Consider the following 25195-nt stretch of genomic DNA (forward strand, 5'->3'; position numbering starts at 1 on the left):
AGAATTTGAAGTGGGTTCCACATCTGTGGATTATTATGGAAAACTACCTGCTGCATAAACAAGGAAAGATGAGGAAAGTCTAGAGGGATGAACAAAATGGGCAGTAGGCAATAAAACACTGTTTCCTAATTGGAGGCTTAATCGCATTTTAAACGTGTTTCCGAATGTGTCGGATAATCAGCAATACCTGCATCATATGGACCCAAGGGCACAGGTTGTCCTGAAATGTGCAGGACAGGGGTTAGGCCAGGGCCAGGGTTGGGCCTGTGGTTGAAAACTTTAAGGCATGAAAGCCTGTGAGTACATAAGTCATAAGTCTTTTTTTCATTCTTAACGTGTTTATTTTGTACAACTCCCTCCGAGTGCAGGGTTAATGTCCTTGTTTCTTAAATAAGATAAGCTATTTAGACATCGCCGCCATCCCTGAGGTGGACTGCAAAGGTCCGGCTTGTCTCTTTAAGAATCATGCGCATCCCCTCCTCCCCTCAGTGACTCCCTGACGCATTGCAGGTGGACGGGAACCAATCAAATCGCATGGTTTTGGTCAGCTGATACGCGCCAACCGCCTTCTATATATAAACCCACTCATAGCGCCGTTCAAACTTTGAGAGGAAGGTTTAGGTTATCTGTTATTTGTAGCCGTGAGGTAGTTTTAGTTACCGCTGGGCACGAGGAAAAAATTACAGTTGTGTGTGTTCTGCAACAAAAGTAATCAAATCTAGGGAATCTTTTCGGGTTTGCTTCGCTTCCATTGCCATCTGGCGCAGGCGCACCATAGCGACAGCACAGTTGCTAGGGGGTGCGGCGGCCCGCTTTCGACCCAAGAACGGAGGCGGAGTGATCCTGAAATTTGGGCGCACAGCGGTTAGCTGCGGAAAGGAAAGCGGAACAGAGGCGAAATTAGCTGCCTAATTTATCTACGTAGAGACAGAATAACCAACTGAATCACAAACTATAGCAATGGTAAGTAATAAAGCTTTCGGTTTGAACATTTACATGCGAATGGAAATATATCTCTTGTTGAGTGGAATGACTTGGCTAACCAGTAAGCTAGCTAACAATTGAATCGACTGCTGCAGTACATTGCCTATGTTAGCCAGCGCAGGATGCTAATCGGTCTACTGTTCCGTATCGTTCACGTGAATCGATATTTATCGACCGATATTTTTTTCTTCAGTAGTGACGATTTAATATCTAATTTCGTTAGAGCCTCATCGTTCAAATGGGATTAAACCTCAGGTCCAACGCTCGATGCAGTCAGCCGGCAGTTGCCAAGCACTAACAGCTAAAGCTAATCGTGCTAAGGAGAATGTATGCGTATTTAATAATGAGGTATAGCTAACTAGCTAAGCTACGCAGCAGACACCTAACATCACCAGGTCATCCAAATACATGCTGACAATTGATTATAAGTTATATACAAGAGAATAATGCTAGTTTAGTTTTAGACTTTATTTGTAATTCCTTATACCTATAAGGCAATCTTGGAAAAACCACTCATGAGAGATTTAGCCTAATGGTTCCAGTTCCCCATTTTCCCATCCCGATGATTTCCATTAGTCCCTTCCTTCTTGAGGTTACGGTTCTGTTGCCATTAAGTGGGTTTTGGTGCTTCTTAATGAGAGATTTCCCCATGACATCAGTGCTTTGGTTTCTGTGCAGATGCAAATCATATCGAGTCCATTTGAACAACCATTAAACCACAGCTCAGTATTGCAAAGGTGACCATCACCAAGCTCTCGTAGGATGGCTATGAATCCCATTGGAAACTGAAGTGCATCTTGATTCGAAACCTTTTAGATCATTATGATGAAGTTATCTTTATTTGTCACATCTACATTACTGCATAGTGACTTCGCATATCCCGTCCTTGGGGGTTGTGGTCAGAGCGCAGGGTCAGCTTTGATGCAGCACCCCTGGAGCAGGGTGGGTTGGGGGCCTTGCCAACCCAAGGGCTCAACGGTGGCTGTGCTGAGGCTTGATCCCAGATCTTCCTATCAACAACCCAGGGCCTTAACCACTTGAACTACCACCGTCCTCTGATGTTTGTAAAACACCATGTTTAACCCGTTACCAAGCGACATTATTGTAAAATAACAACCATAACTAGATTGTTTCTAACAGATGTTTTCTGTCTAACAGGCTGATCAACTAACTGAGGAGCAGATCGCTGGTAATTCATATTCAACATCTTAAATATGCTTCTTTTTCCCGTCTCATCTCCTGTCTTAGTAATTATACCTGACTAAACTATTACTCTGTGTTTAAGAATTCAAGGAGGCCTTCTCACTATTTGATAAAGACGGTGATGGCACCATTACCACCAAAGAGCTGGGGACGGTGATGCGCTCTCTAGGGCAGAACCCTACCGAGGCTGAGCTCCAGGACATGATCAACGAAGTGGATGCTGACGGTGAGGGGATGTTTACCTGTGCACTTACCTATAAATGTCCTCAATCAGAAATGTAATAGGGCGTGGTTAATCAGATTTCACATCTTTAACACACAGGTAATGGGACGATCGATTTCCCTGAGTTTCTCACAATGATGGCGAGGAAGATGAAGGACACCGACAGCGAGGAGGAAATCAGAGAAGCCTTCCGGGTGTTTGACAAGGCAATGACTGCTCCATGTTTGGGCTAGAGCGATAATGTTTTTCAAATATCACTAGATGTTTATGTAAATATTGGGTAACGAGCGACGTTGTTTCTATTTAGGACGGAAATGGCTACATCAGCGCTGCAGAGTTGCGTCACGTCATGACGAACCTGGGAGAAAAGCTGACCGACGAGGAGGTAGATGAGATGATCCGAGAGGCCGATATTGATGGGGACGGCCAGGTCAACTACGAAGGTTGGTATTGTTTTATTTTCATTTTTTAAAAATTTTTCTAGAGTGAATTTTACTTCTGCAAAAGGTTGCATTATTAAAGTGTCTGTGTGATGTAAGGCAGTCCTTACAGGAAATTAATTTGAGTTAGAACAAAGGTAGAAGTTGTACATTTTGTCTATTTTTCTAATGAAAACTTTCATCTTAAACAAGTTTAATGATTAGCATGTTGAAATGTATTTTAACATAAATATTGCACATTTGAGGCTCATTGCTATAAGAGTGACCATCCTCTTTAGACGTTGACCTAAGCGGTGCATACCTTTTGGCTTCAGGATGCATTGTAAATACAGACAAGTCCATTTAAACATGGATGCTGTTGTGCTTCTTGAACTCATCAACCCCTCTGACTTTCAGAATTTGTCCAGATGATGACTGCAAAGTAAAACTGGAAACCCAAAGGACTACAGCAGACCAAACAGTGGGCAGCATTCTCACTGTCAACCTTCAACAAGCATTCACACCGTCCTCCTACTGCTTTCCATGGCTTAGTTCTCACTCCACCTTTTTCTCGTTTCTTCAGTTCAACTCTCCCCTCCTCTCCTCTGCTCTGCCTGTTTCCCCCGTCCCTCCCCAACTTGTTTTCCTCGTCTTCACCTCATTATTATTCCATAAAAATCAAAGAAATGTTTACATATAATCTAAGATAAAAAAAAAAAATACTTAAATATATGATGTAATACATGTATCAATATTTTAAAAGTTATATAACATATACTATGGGGAACAGCAAATGCATGCTTTATTTGGTTTTGGCATGTTTCTGTGCTTCTCTGCTTGCCTTGTTTTCAAACTTGCTCGCTCTCCTTTAACTCTGCATGTTTCTCATGCAACCTCTGCTCAGTGGTCTTAGAACTGTATGGTGAATAACCATTCATGGATATCAGGGGCTTTTAATGATTAAGTGGTCCAAAATGTACATGTAGTGTTAGCTGAGTAGTGGCAGTTTATTGTAATTGAGTGCATAGTAACTACACAGACTAGATACTGAAAACTTTTAGGGGGGGGACAATACAGTAGAAGATTTGGCCTAGGATAGTCCAGGCATGAATAGGGGAGCAATATTTTGCAAAGAATTGTACTACTTCTGCACACCTTTTAGCAAAGGACAAAGGCAGACACTAAGCGACGAGGTTTTAGTCTTAAACACAAACCTAGTCTTAAAAAGCTCTATCGGTCCAGTCCCAAGTAAATGCCATGATCTGTTCTAGGCTAGAGAGGTCTGATGGCTCATGTCGGAGGATTTCCCAGCTGTTCAACATGTTTATTTTTATTTTTTCTATAGGCTGAATTTAGTTGTTTTGAGCGGTTGCAGTGTGTAAGTTTCGTATTGACGATGTAAAATAACTTCCATGTGGACGTATGGTCTTTAGATTTTTATGCTGCACTGTGTCCAATCCATCCATTCATGTCCTGTAGCTTATTCAGTGGACCATTTCCGGGTTGGGAATAAACACATTTAAGCTGCGTACAACGTTCTTCCTGCAAGGTATTGGTAAGTGTGCGTAAGATGTACTTGTAGAAAGCACATTATTATTATTATCATTGAAACAGACTGAGGATTAGATCGAATTGCCCGTCTGTCAGTGTGCATCCTTTGAAAATTTTAAGTCATCGTAGCACCTACTTAACACTCCAGTTAATAACAAGCAAAAGTATAAGTTCAAGTCGACTACGGAGGCTGGTGCATGGACAAAACCTGCAGGAAGGGTGATGTACTGTGCTTAAAACCTTGCATCCTCTATAGTGACAATCTGTCTTTTCTACTGTTATGAATGTATTTTTTTAAATGTAATTTTAACCATTTATTCTAAGGGCTGGTTTCCCAGAATAAGCCTAACCTTGGACTAAAAAGGCGTTTCAATGTAGAATCACTGGCTTGGGCTAAGATTGGGCTTAATGCCTGGAAAAAACACCCTTCCTTCTTTCCTGCTCATATTGTCATTTAGGGAACATTGAAGTTATGCGTTCCATTGCAGAACTGTTATTCTTGCTAAATAAACTTCTGGGACTTGTGTTTCTATACTGAGAGACTCGTGTGTTTTTATTGCAAGTGTATTGTTTAGGGAATATTTTGTTTTCCCTACACCTACAGTACATTAAAAATGCTATATATTATAGTAAATGTCCTTGAATATTATGCACATAAGCAATTCTCAGTATTTATTTTTCATTTGCTCTATCCTTGTGGTTTATAGCAAACTGTACCAGGCTGACCACTAATTTCCGATATGATTTTGGCTTTTTATGTCTAGTAATAACACATTATGACCATGTAGATTATTCTTTGGATGTTTAGGATTTTTCATTGTACCCAAAATGTAGATAGATATTTCATATTCGAGATGTTTGGTTTCCAAATCAGTTTTATTTTTCCATTTTAGCTAATACGTGACATGCATATTGTGTCTCTCAGTGAGCGAACTGCATCTATAAATTTGCTTCAATGTTAAACAAGTCTATTTGAGATGGTCTGACTCATGTCCTTAAATGATTCTTGCCTGGAACTTCCTTTTAGTAAGCTGTATAAATGGTGAGTGTATTTTATTAGTTTCCTCAACATTTCTAAGAACTGCCAGCTTCCACCGTTGCCTATTCCCTTGAAACAACAAATTGGTTGGAACAAATAAGGGCCTGAAATGTGTACATGGAAATGTGCTTTAGGATGCTTCCAGAAATTGGTGTTTAATGTTATTTAGATGTAATGATGGTAAAAAATCAGACGGTTACTGTTTTTAAGAATAATTGTTTTGCTGTTTGAACCTAAACTTGGGTTTAATGTGAAGGCTGCCAGAAGATAAAAATAAACAGAAATGTCAGCTTAAATGTGTAAGTTTAATGCAACAAGGAATATTAATATGATGAAATCTTTATTTGAACAGTGCAATTAGTTTATGTTCAAAAATAATTATATTAATAATATATATATCAGGCATAACATTATGACCACCTGCCTAATAATGTCTTGGTCCCCCTTTTGCTGCCAAAACAGCCCTGACCCGTCCTGCACTGTGTATTCTGACAGCTTTCTATCAGAACCAGCATTAACTTCTTCAGCAATTTGAGTAACAGTAGCTCGTCTGTTGGATCGGATCACACGGTCCAGCCTTCTCTCCCCACGTGCATCAGTGAGCCTTGGCCACCCATGACCCTGTCACCGGTTCACCACTGTTCCTTCCTTGGACCACTTTTGATAGATACTGACCACTGCAGACCGGGAACACCCCACAAGAGCTGCAGTTTTGGAGATGCTCTGATCCAGTGGTCTAGCCATCACAATTTGGCCCTTCGTCAAACTCCCTCAAATCCTTACGCTTGTACATTTTCCTGCTTCTAACACATCAACTTTGAGGATAAAATGTTCAGTCTAATATATCCCACCCACTAACAGATGCCATGATGAGGAGATCATCAGTGTTACTCACTGTCAGAGGTCATAATGTTATGCCTGATCATATATATATATATATATATATATATATATATATATATATATATATATATATATACTGGCTTTAATAAGCAAAGTCAGTACATTAATGTTGGTGTGAAAGAGGTGAAAGTGCTGTGTCTCGGATGATTTGATGATTTGGTTTAGGTTAGGAGGTTTAAACTTTTACCACCAAGAAGAATGCTGGATTTGTAATAGTTTAGATAGACTAGCAAAGATTTGCCTGTAACAGTTATACTTAAAAGTCCTTCCCTCCATCACGATCATTCGCATTTAACAAAAGCATTCGAAACAATAGTCACATAAAATACTAAAGCGAATCACGTACTGTATAAATAACGGCAACGTTTCTAAAAGCTTAGACGCTTGAAAACAGTGTTTTAACGAACGGTATGTGATCCTGCGCGCTTAGTCCCGCCCATCTAGGAAGCTTGGAATAAACGTCCTTAATCAGACGATCCATACTGGGTAACTTTTTTTGATTGGCAGCACCTGTAACGAATAGCTTGACGTCACTCCGTGAGCCAGCCACTAGGGTCAATGACAAGCTTTCCAAAAGAAAGAATTCCGGATGTTGTCCTAACCAATAAGTGCGAGGCATACAGCCTGGGTCATGAGAAATAGAAGGCTGCACGCGATAAAACGGTGCCTTCGGTGCAAACCAATAGCGAGTGACTTGTTACAGAGTAGCTGGCTTCCAGAAAGTTCACTTTCCTTTTTTTCCCTTCTTCTTCTTCTTCTCTCGGATCCACATCGAGAGAGAAAAGAAATATAAAGGCATCACTGTACCGTGCATGCACGCTGTCCTTAATAATAAACACTGACGTGTGATCTATAAAGTCTCGAGCGCAGGCTTTATTCATGATGCCAGTAGCATTTCAGCAGGTTTGGCGTACGCACGTTTAATATTCTCAGAAAGTTGCGTTGGATCGGGATCTGCTGTACAGGTCTGCCGACTGCTTGAGACTCGCCATCAGTTTCCTGGCACGTAGTTTTTTTCCCCTCGGTGCAAAGATAAAAGGTAAGCCTGCATCCATCCGTCTATCTATCCATCAATTCATCCATTCATTATTCACAGTGTGAGTATTTTAGAAAAAGACCTGCATTTAGTCTCGAGGCTTACCTGTCTGGTACTGTCCAAAGAAGCTGCTAATTATGGCTCTCTGCTTCCTGGATTGCAAACTAAAAAAAGGGTTTAAGTTTATTTTAGAGCCTGTGTACATTATATGTATTACTGTGTGTGTGGTGTTATGTGCACCAATGTCCGGAAGTCTGACCCATCCTAACGATAATTGCACGACGTCAACGAATGTTTCGTCACACCAGAGATTTTTATTTCATTTGACTCCATTTCAGAATTGTGCAGAATTCATATAAAACCTCAATTCTATTTTCTCCTAGTAGTAATAGTAGTTCTTGGTAAAAAGTTTACTAACTCGACTCCAAGCAACTGTCATGAATGAATACCAGCAGGCATGGAGCAGGAAGCTGGAGTCTCTCCAGTCTTTCACTTTGCAGCTGTCTCTGTTTTCTGATGATTTAGTTATTAAGTATCCATGAACACGCCATTTTAAGGCATTAAAAATAACACGCATAGCACAACCTCTTGCTATTTTTATAGTCCGCGTCCGTGAAAGGATTATATTTACTTATCTTAAATATTTGGGCGTGAATATGCAAATTAGAAACGCCCCTCTCTCCCGTAAAATTATATATATAATTATATATATATATAAAATTTTATATATATATAATTTTATATATATATCATGCCAGGGTTATATATATATATATATATATATATATATATATATATATATATATATATATATATATGATCCTGGCATGATAGAGTTTGCATATGAGAGACCTGATTATTTGACCAATCAGATTTTAGCATTCCGGGGCGCATTGGAATAAATTAAAACAAGTGATTGTAGCATTTTGTGTGTTCTAGCATGTAGCACAAACGCAGTGTTTACACTTCCATCAGATATATTTACCTGCAGATCTTGCATAATTTTTCCTACGAATTTACTCTATATTGCCAAAAGTTTTGGGACACCCCTCCAATACATTGAAGCCCATTAGTTCCAGTAAAAGGAACTCTTAATGCTTCAGCTTCATACCAAGACATTTTGGACAATTTCATGCTCCCAACTTTGTGGGAACAGTTTGAGGATGACCACTTCCTGTTCCAACATGCACACCAGTGCACAAAGCAAGATCCATAAAGACATGGATGAGTGAGTTTGGTGTGGAGGAACTTGACTGGCCTGCACAGAGTCCTGATCTCAACCCCACAGAACACCTTTGGGATGAGTTAGAGAGGAGACTGTGAGCCAGGCCAAAACTGGGATGTCTGCATTCACATGCACATGAATGTAATATGGAGTTTTCCCAACCTTTGCAGCTATAACAGCTTCAACTCTTCTGGGAAGGCTTTCCACAAGGTTTAGGAGTGTGTTTATGGAAATTTTTTACCATGGCTCTAGAGGCGCATTTGTGAGGCCTGGCTCGCAGTCTCCGCCCTAATTCATTCCAAATGTGTTCTGTGGGGTTGAGGTCAGGACTCTGTGCAGGCCAGTCAAGTTCCTTCACACCAAACTCGCTCATCCATGTCTTTATGGACCTTGCTTTGTGCACTGGTGTGCAGTCATGTTGGAACAGGAAGGGGTCATCCCCAAACTGTTCCCACAAAGTTGGGAGCATGAAATTGTCCAAAATGTCTTGGTATGAAGCTGAAGCATTAAGAGTTCTTTTCACTGGAACTAAGGGGCTGAGTCCAACCCCTGAAAAACAACACCTGAATTCAATGTATTGGAGGGGTGTCCGAAAACTTTTGGCAAAATAGTGTAGATACCCGGCTAGTTCAAGTAGACATGAATAGGTTTTCCTCAGTAACATTAGCTAAGATAATTAGCTATCGGTGTGTGGATTCTTTGGCTAGAAATGTTAAGTTACCTCGTCATCCTTTAATAATTTACATTAAGGTGCTAATGCGTTCAATGCCAAGATTATTTTGTGAGATTGGAACCTTACGTTAGTTATTGTTGACTTGTTTATTGCTAGTTTGTGCAGAAATTATATAACTGGCATTTGAAGAATAGAAGTTTGTTTGCTTAGGGTTTACATATAAACTTATTTACTGGCTTTGTGACCTTCTTTTTTTTTTTTTTTAATGAGCCATTTCTTGGCTATTGCTTAAAGTGTGAATATAAGACTCCTTGTGTAGCACAGCAATTTACCCGCAGTTATTGATTAAAGAATGACGCATCATACTTTTCATCCGTTTAGTTACGTGTACTGCTGTGGAATGTTTACGAGAGAAGTTATCACACACGTTATAGCAGCTATAAACAGTTCTTCTAACACCAGCCTGTCTCCCTCTTAAAGATGAAAAATACACCTTACGTTAGCAAAACCTAGCAAAATCTTACGTGAAAACCTGAAAACGCAAAGTCGTCTGCTTCATGTCTCGCCTGTAGTGTTATCACGAGACACTCTGGAATTATTAAATAAACTTCGTTTTGTAGAAAGCTTTTTTTGATAACCACCCATTTTCAACAAATTAATTAATAGCCTTACATTAAATGAGTTGTTAATGTTCGACTTAGTGCATTAATATAAAACCTGTGATTTGAATTATAGCTGGAAATATTGTCATTGCTGTGCTCTGAGAAAACGACTCAACGCCTTCTGCCCAATCAGATGTGATTTTCAATATTAACAGAATTTATTGTAGTTTTTGTGTATTCTTGTAATACACACCGATCAGGTATAACATTCTGAGTAGTGACAGGTGAAGTGAATAAGACTGATGATCTCCTCATCATGGCACCTGTTAGTGGGTGGGATATATTAGGCAGCAAGTGAACATTTTGTCCTCAAAGTTGATGTGTTAGAAGCAGGAAAAATGGACAAGCGTAAGGATTTGAGCGAGTTTGATGACGGACCAAATTGTGATGGCTAGACCACTGGATCAGAGCATCTCCAAAACTGCAGCTCTTGTGGGGTGTTCCCGGTCTGCAGTGGTCAGTAACTATCAAAAGTGGAGCAAGGAGGGAACAGCGGTGAACCTCCGACAGGCTCATGGGCGGTCAAGGCTACCGGTGGCTGGCCCGTGTGATCCGATCCAACAGACGAGCTACTGTTGCTCAGATTGCTGAAGAAGTTAATGCTGGTTCTGATAGAAAGGTGTTAAATACACAGTGCATGACGGGTCAGGGCTGTTTTAGCAGCAAAAGGGGGACCGAGACAATATTAGGTAGGTGGTCATAATGTTATGCCTGGTCGGTGTATGATGTAAGATGTGATACAAGTACGTTCATATTGTTTGATCCATGTTTACACTTGCAACAATCTGTATGTCAACCAGATTTGCTACATTTACTTCACCTTTTATATTTTTCTAATGTATCTGAGTGTAATTTTCTGTGCAAATCTCAACATTATTTGAAATGGTTAATAGTAAGGGCTAATGATGCTCTTACTCACAACTGTAGTATTGTTTTAAGTCTGAGTATGAACAGACTTGTAGTATTAATGTCACCTCCAGGCACATATATTCATCTGTTAAACTTATCTGTTAACATCTTGTTATTCCTCTCTTCTAATTCGTTTTATGATGAGAATTTGGTAAGTATCTTCCTTCAGGTTCTTCTGAATGTGCTGAGTCAGCGTTATTTTCAGTGTGTTGAAGAGAAGTGCCGTCTCTAGATCTTTTAGTAGTGAGGAGGAAATGCTTGATTAGAGACCGAGGACACATCTGTTTGTCATAATGGTTCTTGATCTGTGATAAAAGAAAAAAAAAGGCTTTGGCATGTTTTAAATCCAGTAACTTGGCAGTTTAGAGAAAGTAAAGCTGCTTGCTAGTACTGACTCCACAGTCTGACTCCGTCAGTACTTCACCTCTGACTGATATCTTATGAAGGCCAGCAGGTGCCAGTTAATATGATCCCATGCCGGTGTATTAAGAAACCTGATGCCTGTAGTTGAATCCAGCTCAAGTGCAGCTGATAATGGAGGAAATTTGTTGGTAGAGTGCATGTCCATTTACTTTTTGAAAGAGTATTATTGTGAATATCTTAATATTTATATTCTATAATAATTATGGCTGTGCTGATTAAAAACACATGAGACTGAATGACAAAATTCCTTGTCTTATTTTTTAGTGCTACTGTACAACTTTAAGATGTAAAATCAACAGAGCTCTTCTGTTGCCCTCTTTATTTTAGTTTGAAGGAGGCGTGGCTTATACAGAGGTCAGTCCCAGTGAAGGAGGTGTGGCCTATACAGAGGTCAGGCCCAGTGAAAGAGGCATGGCCTATACAGGTGTCAGTCCCAGTGAAAGAGGCGTGGCCCATACAGCTATCAGTCCCATTGAAAGAGGCGTGGCCTATATAACTGTGTCTCACTGAAAGAGGCATGGCCTATACAGGTATCAGTCCCAGTGAAAGAGGCGTGGCCATACAAGTGTCAGTCCCAGTGAAAGAGGTGTGTCCTATACAGGTGTCAGTACCAGTAAGAGTCATAGCCTATACAGCTGTGAGTCCCAGTGAAAGAGGTGTGGCCTATACAGCGGTCAGTCCCAGTGAAAGAGGTGTGACCTATACAGTGGTCAGTCCCAGTAAAAGAGGTGTGGCCTATACAGCTGGCAGTCTCAGTGAAAGAAACATTATCTCTTACCCTGTCAGTCCTGGTGAAGGTCTGGTCTATGCATAGTGAAGGAGGTGTGGCGTCCATGCTGGTCCGTCTAGGGGACTGATGTAGCGGTCAAGGCCAGTATACACTTTGTGCACATCAGGATATCATGCCTAGACAATCTTAGAGGGTGACTCATGCATACTAGCATGTGACATGAGCATGTGCTCACATAAATGTAAACAACACCAGAATATCGTGTTTTACGCAGTATGCCATGTTTACCCATCATCCCCTGATCTGATGTGTAGATCTGCCTTTAGTCGTATCCCAAGTCGTCGCAGCAGAAACACTCTCTGCTTCACATATTTTAACAGACTGGTTTGGTGAGCCAGTCTTTCTGGGGGGTGGGTGTGGGGGAGGAGTGTGGTAAGAATATTTTTTGAAAAATCTCAGTGAAACCAGACTACACTTGCTAAAACGTTACTTTAATGCCTTAGTCTTGGCCAGTTTAACCAGTTTACAACTTTATCTTGGCATTTCCCAGTCATTTCAAACTAGTTTTTTTTTACCCCTACATGTTCAGGCAACACAGTCAGAGTATTGTTCTGCTGCCATGGAATGTGATCCTTAAGCAGGGGGTGGACAAAACCGAGAACTAGGTCATTCTGAGACCTTAGTAGATTTACTCACTTGATAAAAACCGACACCTTTAAATGTACTGCTGAAATTGGAATAATAAGCTCGTAGAGAGGAGGAAGGAGGTGGGGGGGGTAGTCCCAAGTAATGGACTAGTATGTATTCCAACCTCACACCCAGTATTTTTTTTTTATTTTTCTTCGGATCCACCTCAACCATAATAAAGCCTTTGCTGGGGATAAAAAAATAATTTAATATGAACGTAAACTGATCTGTATCTTTACCAGATAGCTTACAAAATATTATTTTATTGTTTTTGCATTGGCAAACAAGTGGCAAAATAATACAATTTACTAAGGCATCTACACTACCTTTAATTATATGAGCATGTCATTGAGTAGACTTTAAAATAGGGCTAGATAAAATATTATCATAGTGAGGTATTGATAAATTATGTCACAATATGCTTTTCCGAGCTAGCACAGGTATCTTAATTAATAAATAAATAAATAAATTAATTAATTTCAAATCCTACAGTACTGATTTCCTGGCAGTTGGTTAGCAGACCTACACTATATTGCCAAGTTTTGGGACACCCCTCCAATATAATGAATTCAAGGGTTGGGCTCGGCCCCTTAGTTCCAGTGAAAGGAACTCTTAATGCTTCAAGTCTCCACTCTAACTCATCCCAAAGGTGTTCTATCGGGTCGAGGTCAGGACAGGTGCAGGCCATTCAAGTTCCTCCACACCAAACTCACTCATCCATGTCTTTATGGACCTTGCTTTGTGCACTGGTGCGCAGTCATGTTGGAACAGGAAGGGGTCATCCCCCAAACTGTTCCCACAAAGTTGGGAGCATGAAATTGTCCAAAAATGTCTTGGTATGAAGCTGAAGCATTAAGAGTTCCTTTCACTGGAACTAGGGGCTGAGCCCAACTCCTGAAAAACAACACCTGAATTCAGTGTATTGGAGGGGTGTCCCAAAACTTTGGCAATATATATCCTGTCAAATTATACACTAGTACTTTCAGTTCAGTTCACTTTTATTTATATAGTGCTTTTAACAATGAACATTGTCTCAAAGCAGCTTTACAGAACATAAGAAAGAAAAAACATGCACACAGTCTTAGATGTTTAGACAAAATGATCCCTATTGAGCAAGCCTGAGGCAACAGAGGAGACTGTGGCGAGGAAAAACTCCCTTAGATGGTATGAGGAAGAAAACTTGAGAGGAACCAGACTCAAAAGGGAACCTCATCCTCATGTGGGTGACACTGGACATGAACAATGTCCTTTCTGCAATTTATGTATAGTCAATTGTGTGATGTAGAATGTTAATGTGTGTGTTAGTTAAGAGGTTTTTTTCATCCTCAAAGTCCACATAGGGTTGCCAGCGCTGCTTTGAATACCCAAATCCTCATGAAGCAGAACCCAGCTGGAACTGGCCCATCTCTGTATGCCTTGGGATCCTCGCAGGGTTGGCCTCCGTCTACTGGAGCTGGCACAATCTCTATATGACTCGGGATAGGTAGAAGAAGAGAAACAACTGGAACAGAATTAGCGTAGCTGCTGTGCATAATATTAGCAGCACTAGTTGATGTGTATTTAATCCGATGTACTGGAGTAAAAGGGTATGGGATGTATTAAGTGTATGCCTAGCTAAAGAGAGATGTCTTTAATCTACTTAAAAATAGGTGGAGGTTTAGAACAATTCTTTTGCAGTGTTTAATTTGACCTCCGCAGTATTCACACGTGTGTTAAAGCCGAGTGTAGCTTTTGACCCAATTCACATGTTTAGATATTGCCTAAGTGAGGTAGTGTATATGATAAGTGAGCAGTCTGACCTTGTTCTTGCTTATTTGTTTCTCTTTTCTTTCTCTATTTCTGCTCTAACAGAACAGATATCGTTGTACAGTGCTATCAGTTATGCGCCACGTCACTACTCGTATCCTTGAAGCGTTAGATCGTGTCATTAAACAGGAATTCGTTGTGTTGGCAGGAGCCGATCGTCTGTACTCGGTTCTAGTGCCTTCTGGGAAACATGCCTCATCAGTGCATTCGCTCTCCCTTTTGTCTTCTCCTTCTTCCCCTCTGGTGTTTAATAACCGTTGTTTATTCAGGTGTGCCATTCTTTTCCCTTGCTGCCCTGTTCCTCCTTTTTTTTGGACATCTTTTCAGCCTGGTTTAGTAACAACAGCACGGTGGTGTCTAGTGATTCTTTTGTCCCTGTGAATACACGGTTTCTCAGAGCAGGGAGATGCATAATGGGTCTGGCTGCTTAAGCTCTGTGTGTAGGTGCAATTTTACAAAATCTGGTAATACCAGAACATGGTATGACATGACTTATGGGTGTTGGTGCGTTAGAGGGCATTTAGTCAATTCGGTGTGCCGTGTCGGACATTTCACAAGGCTTGTTTACCATTTGATTTCGCTCGTGTTTGACTTGCAGCTCCGTTTGGTCGTCGTGACCTTCCGACCTCTTTAAAGTCCAGTCTTAGTTTATCTTATCGGATGAAGAAAAACTAATCAGTGGTTTTCAAAGCTGCAGCACAGCAGCAACAAACGCAGGACCTTATTCGAGTTAAAATGCTAATAAGAAAGTGGACCTTGACTTATTTGGAATTGCATTTCTTCTGCATTTATGGGAATTAAAAATGACAGCCCTACAGCTCTTGATTGACAGCTTTATTTCTGAAGATAAAAACGCAAATGCAATCGGGATTGCGGAAGTGTTTAGCATACGGATGGGAGAATGCAATCATATTTCCTAAGATTTCCAAATATGGTCAGTGTAAAACAGGGTCCTCAAATCTTGCCCAGGAGGGCCGGTTCAGCTCCAACCCTGATCAAACTCCTCTACCTGTGATTTTCTAATGATCCTGAAGACACTGATTAGCATGCTCAGGTGTGAGGTTCGAGCTGAAAGTGGATCTTGTGGGCCAGATTTGAGGATCCCTGGTTTAGAGGCTAGAAATCAAATGTTGAAGAACGTTGATGGAGACAAACATGACATGTATACAAAATTCTGACAAAATGCTAAAGCTGAAAAGAATAGAATGCTACACAAAATTAAGTGCTTTAAGCTTTGTCCTGGAATTTCTCATTTAGCTAGTTTATAATGCTAACCTTTCTGCTGGTTTCACCCTACAGATGTTGCTGAAAGTGGGAGGGATGCGTGCCGCTCTGGGTGTGTTAGCGGTGCGCAGGGCCTGCTGTCTGTCTCGCTACACTCATACGGCATCACAGCCGCTGGAGTACAAGCCGATTAAAAAAGTCATGGTGGCCAACAGAGGTCAGTCTGCATGCATGAAGAAACTATTTCGATATTTCACTCTATTCTTACAGTTTACTTATGGAAGATTGATTTCTCTAACGGATAAAACTGTCTGCAGGAGAGATCGCGATCCGGGTTTTCCGGGCGTGTACAGAGCTGGGCATCCGGACGGTGGCTGTGTACTCGGAGCAGGACACTGGTCAGATGCACAGGCAGAAGGCAGACGAGGCCTACCTCATAGGAAAGGGTCTGCCACCTGTAGCTGCTTATCTCCACATACCTGACATCATCAAAGTGGCCAAGGTCAGGATGATGCATGTTAACGGACAGTCTGAATGCAGCTTGTGTAGCTTTTTATGTTTCTAATAAGAATGTGTGAGTAATTTCATGGTTCTTCTGTATGTACTGAATGGTGAAAATCTATATTGCATTTGGTTCCAGCAAGAAGAAGTGCACTTCAAATATCCAAATAATGCAAAAAAAACCAAAAACAATTCTGGGTTATTGGAAGTGGAAAAGGGGCGGGGCTACAAGACGGCACCAGATTTCGAGATGTCCACTGATACTCTAGTGGTCAAAACATCTTAATTAATGAATCCAAATTAGTCCACATACTTGTAAATATAGTAATCCGTATTGTAAGAGCTGCTGTTTTAGAAAATGAACACCTTTCGACCAGTCAGAATGAAGAATACAGGAGCACTGTGGTATAAAGCTCAAGTTCTCATAGGAGAGATGACGTTTCCCTGTGTAAATATTTACAGCAAATGTTTTTATGTTGTAAACTAAAAAGAGTGCATTGTTCTTAAGATCTCTGGGTCTTAAGAAGGTCATTTCGGTGTAAAGGAGTGTGTTCTGCTGTGCTGAGTGTGTGTAACAGCTCTCGTGACCTGTGGGAACCTGATCACAAAGCGACGTTTATCGTGTTTAGACCTGGTCTCGTTTTTGAAAAGCAACTCTCGCCCATTTCAGTTTGCACAAAGGATTGACTCTGCGTTGAGGGGATTGTTCAGTAGTAATCGTCCATGCTGCTGCCGCCTTTGTGCGCTTTGTAACTAAGCTGATAGTGATGTAATGCTTGTAAGGTAGAATGTGTGTCAAAGTTTACTCTGGAGTTTTAACATGAGCCCTGCAGGGCTAGGTTTGGTTCTTACCACAGGAACTAGATTAGCCGATAAGCTGTAATACGAATAAATGTAAAACGTCTGTAGTTCATTTAATCTCAGGCGGAGGCCAACTTCTTATTGGTGGAATTCCAGAGTTTCTGGAATCTGACGTCTTGGAAATGGAACTCCAGCTGGGATTTATTTGCTTGATAGCCATGAATTTTTCATGCATAGTAAACAGTTCACTCAGAGGAGAACATACATGTGAACATATATGTTCTTGTTTCTGCCCATCTTGATCAAAATGTGACCCTAAATAGCTGAACGGTTCCTGTCTCTGTCCTTCAGGAGAATGACGTGGACGCTATCCACCCAGGCTACGGCTTTCTGTCCGAGAGGGCCGATTTTGCTCAGGCGTGTTCCGACGCTGGGGTTCGCTTCATCGGTCCTTCACCTGAGGTCGTCCGTAAGATGGGTGACAAGGTGGAGGCCCGTGCCATTGCGATCCGTGCTGGTAGGCACACCTCACTTTCGTTTACATATTATTCACCACGGACAATTCATAAGTATTTCAGTTGGTACCTAGCCTACTGTATTCATAGAAAAGAAGATTTTTTTCCATCTTTAAAGTAAATGTTGATATCAAACCCATTTCTGCTCTCTGTGTTGCTCTAAGTGCTTGTTCATAAGCAGCTAAAAATTGTTTATCTTCAACCTTTCTATTAAAATTCTATGTAAGGTTATTCAACAAAGGGGAAAAACACGCATCTAAAACCCACTGAAAGCCAACAGAGTCCTGACTCATTTTATATCAGACTCACAACCATAAACTAATTCATTTGTTTATACTGATAAATGTCCCATAAGTCCATTTCCATTCCGCCATTTTTTACTCTTCCAATTGTAAATGGCTCTGAGCTAACCTCGTAACCATTCACATCATCTATAAAAATGTTTTATATTTCTTGTAAAATACCCCTGAACATGTCGTTTTAAACTATTCTAAAGGTCTGTGCAGAATAATAATAAATGTTGCTTTAATTCTACTAGAAAGACCTTTATGCTGATACCAAACTCTTTTCAATTTGAAAAAACAGTGTTTTTCCTGCTATTGATGATAAGTAATTGGTAATAGTTCGTATTTATCTTGAGGAGTAAAAAGTCAGATCTTGACACTTGACCTATATTGCATTTTCTATAGCACAATTTTTAGTACAAATTTTACTTTAGATGTTTCTTATGGCTCATTTCTAATCATTACTTACAAACCTAACGAATTGTACCGATCTTTGCTTTTTTTTTTTGGTCACTTTACTTTTTATAGCAGTTTTTTGTATCTAGGAAAGTTTCACCTTACTATTTTTGAAAGCATTTTTGCTTTTCCAACGTTTCTTTGCTCAAGACCTTTGCACCCTACAATATAATCTGGAGCCAAACCTGTCAAGATGATGATCACAAAATCAGCAAATCCTTTCCTTAGGTTGCCTCCTTAAAGCAATGTCTCATCTTTCTAATACTATCAAATTACTGTCAAGTTTTCATGATGTGTTCTGATGTGATTTAAATGGCAGGACCGATGATTTGCATTGGCTCTGTTTGTACTTGCCAGGCAGGTTGTAGATAAACAACCACCCGGTCTTTACCATGTGTCTCTGTATCCCTTTTGTGTAGGTGTGCCGGTGGTGCCTGGAACAGATGCTCCGATTTCCTCCTTGCAGGAAGCGCAGGAGTTCTCCAACACGTATGGTTTCCCGATCATTTTCAAGGCGGCGTACGGGGGCGGGGGCCGCGGCATGCGGGTGGTGCGGGAGTACGAGGTGAGTCGAGCCACTTCGCCGCTTCTAATGCAATTCTCATACTGCAGTCAAAAGCTAATAACGCGATAAGCCACCCGAGAATATATGTTAACTGTGAATTTATCAGGGGTAAGAGCTTTCTAAAAACCCTATTACCTGCTCCAGCGTCTCTGCTCAGTGTGGTGGTTCGGGGGCCGGTGCGACCGTACAGGCGGTTTGCTTCAGTGACCCGTCACCAGCGTAATTTCCCTTGCCTCCGAATCAGCAGAAACTTTCTGTATGGTTATTGATCACAGAAAGTGCCGCTAGCTGCCTTGCAGCAGTTCTTGAGTTCAGCTTTCCTATTGTGCTGCTCTTAAACCTCTTGACCTCACATGGTAAAATGTCATAATTTAATGGCTTTCAACCAGGTTTGTTAATGTAATGCAGGCAGTTTAGATCCTAAATGTTTTATAACAGCTATTTTATAATATTAGTGTAAAGCTGTTGAGATTAATTTTTCTAAACCATGTAGTTTAATTCAGTACCACACTGTGGTATGTGTGTGTTTGTGTTCGTAGGAGCTTGAAGAAAACTACCAGCGGGCCTACTCTGAAGCCCTGGCTGCCTTTGGCAATGGAGCCCTGTTTGTGGAGAAATTCATTGAGAAGCCGAGGCACATTGAAGTGCAAATCCTGGGTGAGTTGAATGGTGTTCAGTAGATAATCCTCGGGCAGTCTCTTGTTACGCGGCTTAGAAAGCTTTAAAACCAGCTCTGGTTTCATCTCGCTGTTTTATGGCTTTTACGGGTCTGTCCTTTATCCTTTAATTATAACTCTCCCACTCAGGACCTTTCTATTTTTTTCACACTCGTTCTCTCTGGCTTCGCAGATAACTGGAGGCGTTTCTCTGATGTTTCTGACAGATATTTTAGAGGTGGTGAAAAGTGCAAAAAGCATCAGCAGAAAGCAGGGCAGTTAAGACACAAAAAAAAGGCCTTTATCTGCTGTGTAAGCAATAGTTTATAGAAAGACAAATGTACAGTATGTGATAATGCAAATTGAATTCTTAACTTTATATGACTTTCTATAATGTTTAATTACGATTCTTTTGGTCAAGAGTACATTTTAGAAATGTAGAAATTCAGCTTGTTAAACAGATAATCAACTAATGTATAGTGTTAGATACACAAGGTGCAAATGCTGCTGGAGTCCATCCCAGGGGATTCGGGGCACAAGGTGGGTGACACACTGGACAGGGCATTCGACCAATCTCAGGGCACACATCGCACACCCGTTCACACACTGCGGACAATTATAAAAAAGCTTATCAGCCTACAACACATGTCACTGGACTGGAGAAGGAAACCAAAGGACCCTGAGCTGAAGCAAAGGAAACCCTCAACCCTGGAAATGTGAAATTGAAATGTAACCAAACAAAATCTGTAATGAAACAAACCCAGACATGAACTCGGTCTTTTAGAGGTCAGTGGAATAAAAATCCACGCTCACTTCAGCACGTTTGTATAGTTGTTAAAAGTTTTAAGTTACGTTTTTAATAAAAGTTTTAAGTTAATAAAAATTCCTTCCAAGTTCGTTATCATCATTCGAAGCAAGCTCAGGCAATTTGTTCATATAATATACAATATAAACCAAGAACATAATACTACATAAAGCCTCCCTGATTTTTGCACTGCTCTCTTGTTGGGTAGGAAGCAATGTCATTTTTGTTAACAAGTTACCAGCAGACGGTTCTGACTGGAGAAACAGGCCGTTATAATGAATAGCTTTGTAACGTGCGGTCATGATGCTCCATCATTTATTTGTAGCGTATTTTCCAGATTGTAAGCTTGGAAGTTCTGTGATTTTTACATTGACGTGATCAACATGGTAGAATTTTAGCATTAGGCTAGTAATTTTTTTGTATACATTTTCAGCGTTAAATGATTGTACATACTAAATTCATTCTAGGAGGAAAGGACGTGGTAGCCAACAAGCTGCCACTGCAGGGCCCTTGAGCAAGGCCCCTAACCCTCAACTATTCAGTAGTATAAAAAAATGAGATAAAAATCTAAGTCGATCTGGATAAGGGCGTCTGCCAAATTCATACATCCAACCATCCACTTATCTATCTGTCTGTCTGTCCGTCCGTCCACGTAATGTAAATACGGCGGTGGTAGCTCAAGTAGTTAAGGCTTTGGGTCGTTGACCACAAGATCGGGGTTCAAGCCCCAGCACTGCCACTGTTGGGCCCCTTAAGCAAGGCCCTTAACCCATCCTGCTCCAGGGCACTGTATCATGGCTGACCCTGTGCTCTGACCCCAACCCCCAAGGATGAGAGATGCGAAGAAAGAATTTCACTGTGCAGTAATGTAAATGTGACAAAGACAACTTAACTGATAACTTAATTGTAAAGAACATTAATGAGTTAAAGACCAGCGAATATGGAGTATATTTGTCTTTTTAAAGCTTCACTTGGGTTTGTTTTTTAAAACCTTGTACCCTACAGGTGATAAGTACGGGAACGTGATTCACCTGTACGAGAGGGACTGCTCTATCCAGAGGAGACACCAGAAAGTGGTGGAGATCGCTCCAGCCTCTCAGTTAGACCCGCACCTCAGAGACAGACTCACCGCAGACTCGGTCAACTTGGCCAAACAGGTAAACATAAGTCCATGCTCCATTTAAAAAAAACAAAACAAAAACATGACGTAACACTGGACGAGTGCATGACAAAGCTGGCTGAGCTGCTGTGCTGATATTTAAGTACTCCCACACAGACATGAAAACTCTTTCAGCACTCTAAATGTCCTTGTAGTGGTGTATTATGTAAGACCCTCACACACTCCTACAAGCATTTTATGGTTAGTCGTGTTTTTTTTTTCCCTTAACCCTTCGGAAAGGTCAGCTTTCACTTTGCTGTGACCAAATCACAGGAACAGTGACTCAGTTTTTCTACCTTCTTGTTATTTTAAAAAGTTTCTCTCCTTCACATTTTCTTTGTTGGAATGGTCGTCCCGTCCCCCCTTACTGTGAGAAGGCTTTTATAACTTTTGCACTCTGATACTAAGCTTGTATTAAATATTTTAAGCAGTTTCTCTATTTTTTTCCTCCAAAATTTATGATGCAGCTTCAGAGATTTTTCTGCTTGTGTTTTTTTTTTGTGGAAAACTACTTGAATTGGTGAAATTGCAAGCACACAATTCTTCTTTTAAACACCTAGCAGTGAAGACACGTACGTAATTACTTCCTACGAGAGCCCCGCTCATGTTTGACGCACGTGAATCAAAGAGAGCTTTGTTTGCTTGATTTTTGTGTTCGTTTCCTGTGATCACCGAAACGCAAAATCCTAGAGGGGACTGCTTAAGCTTCAACAGCCGATTCTTTTCTGTTTATGTTGACATTTTATATTCAGCGTAAATGATCAGAGCCTCCATTTTGTACTGCTGTAATTTGTTTGTGATCGCACTAGCTGTCCTTATAGCCATCAGTGCTGCACTAAAGCGAGGCCTTTATGCATCAGTCTTTCAGAAAACTGAACACAGACCCTTGCGCTGGGAATGGCTTTTGACATTAAAATTAGCGGTGATTGTGAGATTGGGTTTAATTGCTGATTCATCACTGGCCTTGTGGAAATAAAAGATGATACTGTTATGCTGTTATTTTCTTATTTTAGGTAGAAATATGCAAGGCAAGAGCGCAATCAGTAGGTTGTTAACAACAGCAACACTCACCACATTAATAACACTCATATGAATAACATCCCATATTGATATCAGCTATATTAATAACAGTGATACTCAAATTAACTGTAACACTCATATTACTAACAAGAGCAACACCCATAATAACACCACTCCTATTAACACCCATGTTAGTGACACCCATGTTAATAACAGCAAGAACACTTAACAGTTATCAACACTCAAATTAACCACAGCAACACCACCACACACATTAATAACACCCATAATAACACCACTCCTATTAACACCCATGTTAGTGACACCCATGTTAATAACAGCAAGAACACTTAACAGTTATCAACACTCAAATTAACCACAGCAACACCACCACACACATTAATAACACCCATAATAACACCATTACATACATTAGCAGTACTCATTTTTGCATCAGCAACACCCATATTAACTATATTAATAATCAACACCCATATTAACAATAACAGCTGTAATAATAATAACGGTGGCACCCACATTAATAATAACAGCAACACCCATATTAACCATATAAATAACAACCAACATCCGTATTAATAGCAGCAACTTCTATGTTAATAACACTCATATTAACAGCAACAACACCTGTAATAACAGCAACACCAATATTAACCATATTAATAACAACCTACATCCGTATTAATAACACCCATATTAATAGCAGCAAAACCCATATTAACAATAACGGCTGTAATAATAATGGCAGCACCCATATTAATAACAAGAAAAGCAACACCCATTTTAGCCATATTAATAACAGTCTTATTATTAATGATGTAATTATAATAGTAACAATATGAACAAGGAAATTAACAATAGCAACCACAACAATTTATGTAAAATACACGCCAGTGTATGATTGATTTATTGATTTATTTTTAATAAAATTTTGTATAATAATTTTATTTATTATAGTGTAACATATTATTCATTATCGTTGCCATGACATCTAGAATTTATTATTATTATTATTATTATTATTGATCAATTAGATGGAAACGATAACGAGAATGAAATATTTTCACATGAGAGGAATGACTGTCCATTTGTAATGCCCCTTTTACACACCAGATGTCACTGCTGCGACGTCGTAACCTGCCGGGCGTCGAATCCGAACGGGATCCGAGTGCTCCGTTCATACAGGTTGCTGATTAGCGACTAAATCGAGACACGCGGCCAAGCTTTTATCGAACAATGTGTGCAATGAATTGACATTGATTGTCATTACTCGCAAAGATCAGATTATCCTGCGACTACGAAAGCCAGTTTCCAGGAGAGATCTGAAAGAATGTGTAGTGGAGTGTGCTGTGCTGTCACATGGCTGCTGTCTGATACTGATCTGTTCATTAGATACGGTGCACTGGACCAGCTCACTGAACTAATTGCTCTTTATTTTGGTGACAGCATCTCACTTTCTACTTAGATCCCTTAAGCTTGTATAGAGAATGCCGGTGTAGAGATATCGTATAGACGCCAAATGCAACTACAACTACCATACACACACACACGCACTGTTCTCTGCTATTATGCTAAATATACAGTACCTATCAGCGTCTAGCCCTTGTTTGCTCTTTACTCGACTATCTCACCATGTTTCTGGTTCTGTACCAGTGCTTTATGATTTGTGTTTGCGAAGTCTAATCACTTTAGATATAGAATGTCCCTCTTATTAATTCCGTTGTTCGGAAGAATGTGCTGTGTTGTACGTCTGGATGGTTGTTTGTAGGGTTTATTACAATAGAAGTGCTGTTCTTATAGTTTATAATAGTTTGTTAGGATTTTGTGCTAATCAAGCAGTTTTGGTAACTTGCCATTCCATGGGAAATGCACACATACCCAACCTGGGAAATGTAACCGGCTTATGAGACTAGAACTCATTGTGATGTAAGGTATCATATTGCTTTGAGAATTTCTATTCCCTTGAGTCGTCCTCCTCCTCCTTTTTTTGCACACCTGACTTATTCAGCATTTTAACAACGGGAGAATGTAATTAATAAACAGAAATCTGGAAACGTATTTCAGATGGTCTTTATTCTGCACATCAATGGACTGCTAAACCCTCCTTGGCTCTGCGCCCAGCTGGGGACTGGGACCACTTCCCTGATCGTCTCCCTGGGACAGAAGAGCAGCCATGTTGTAAATTAACACCACCATTATCTAAGAGCTTGGCGTTAACATCGAATATACAGTAACCACGTTACCATAAACGATCGATATTGTCGGGACGGTGATTGCACAAATAGAATAAAACCTGCTTGCGTATTGAGTTACAAAGGATCAGCATTAAACTTTTGCTTAATATCGATTTATTTACATAAGGATGTATTCATGGGCAGAGATTCTCCAGACCTGACATCAAAAATGACTTGGCGCTTCAGCTCAGGAACCATGGCAACGAATAAAGACCGTAACGATATGGGGGTCAATGAGTATGGCTTCATTTAAAAATGAACCTTTTAATAAGAGTTGATTGATGGTAATCTGCAGGCATTTTTTATTTTTATGGTATATACATTCCTTCTGTCTTTACTGGACTTTTGCACTATAGTCTTTAGCAGTTGCAGTTTAGCTGCTGGGATAAAGAACCTATTCTGAGTGTACAGTATGCTAGTCAGCGGCTGTCTCTAGAGTTCGGCCCTTTATGGATTTGTTATTGAAGACCTTTCAGAGCTGACC

The 25195-nt window shown here is 40.3% G+C and overlaps 2 protein-coding genes across 3 annotated transcripts in view; both read left to right on the forward strand.

Annotated features, from left to right (window-relative positions):
• Positions 1-599: 599 nt before the first annotated feature.
• Positions 600-4914, forward strand: calm3b (calmodulin 3b (phosphorylase kinase, delta)). The gene is made up of 6 exons (XM_058415414.1): positions 600-963; positions 2143-2173; positions 2270-2413; positions 2510-2616; positions 2718-2853; positions 3247-4914. The coding sequence occupies exons 1-6, from the start codon at positions 961-963 to the stop codon at positions 3273-3275; spliced, it is 450 nt and encodes a 149-aa protein (XP_058271397.1). The 5' UTR covers positions 600-960; the 3' UTR covers positions 3276-4914.
• A 2043-nt stretch (positions 4915-6957) lies between these two features.
• The window catches only part of pcxa (pyruvate carboxylase a), a 162548-nt gene continuing 144310 nt past the window's right edge, over positions 6958-25195 (forward strand). The window contains exons 1-7 of one of the 2 annotated variants that reach the window (XM_058415127.1): positions 6958-7361; positions 15773-15914; positions 16015-16199; positions 17351-17516; positions 18674-18819; positions 19359-19476; positions 21286-21437. In XM_058415127.1, the coding sequence (XP_058271110.1) occupies positions 15773-15914; positions 16015-16199; positions 17351-17516; positions 18674-18819; positions 19359-19476; positions 21286-21437 (909 nt within the window). In that variant the 5' untranslated portion in view covers positions 6958-7361. Of the gene's footprint in view, positions 7362-15055; positions 15408-15772; positions 15915-16014; positions 16200-17350; positions 17517-18673; positions 18820-19358; positions 19477-21285; positions 21438-25195 lie in introns of those variants that run through there. The other variant, XM_058415126.1, reaches the window with a different exon arrangement.

Source organism: Hemibagrus wyckioides, linkage group LG18, assembly GCF_019097595.1.
Source record: "Hemibagrus wyckioides isolate EC202008001 linkage group LG18, SWU_Hwy_1.0, whole genome shotgun sequence".
Lineage (NCBI taxonomy): Eukaryota > Metazoa > Chordata > Actinopteri > Siluriformes > Bagridae > Hemibagrus > Hemibagrus wyckioides.

Coding starts and splice junctions, on each gene's coding strand:
- calm3b (XM_058415414.1), top strand. Junction 2,174..2,269: donor AACTGAGGAGCAGATCGCTG/GTAATTCATATT, acceptor TCTGTGTTTAAG/AATTCAAGGAGGCCTTCTCA. Junction 2,854..3,246: donor CGGCCAGGTCAACTACGAAG/GTTGGTATTGTT, acceptor TCTGACTTTCAG/AATTTGTCCAGATGATGACT.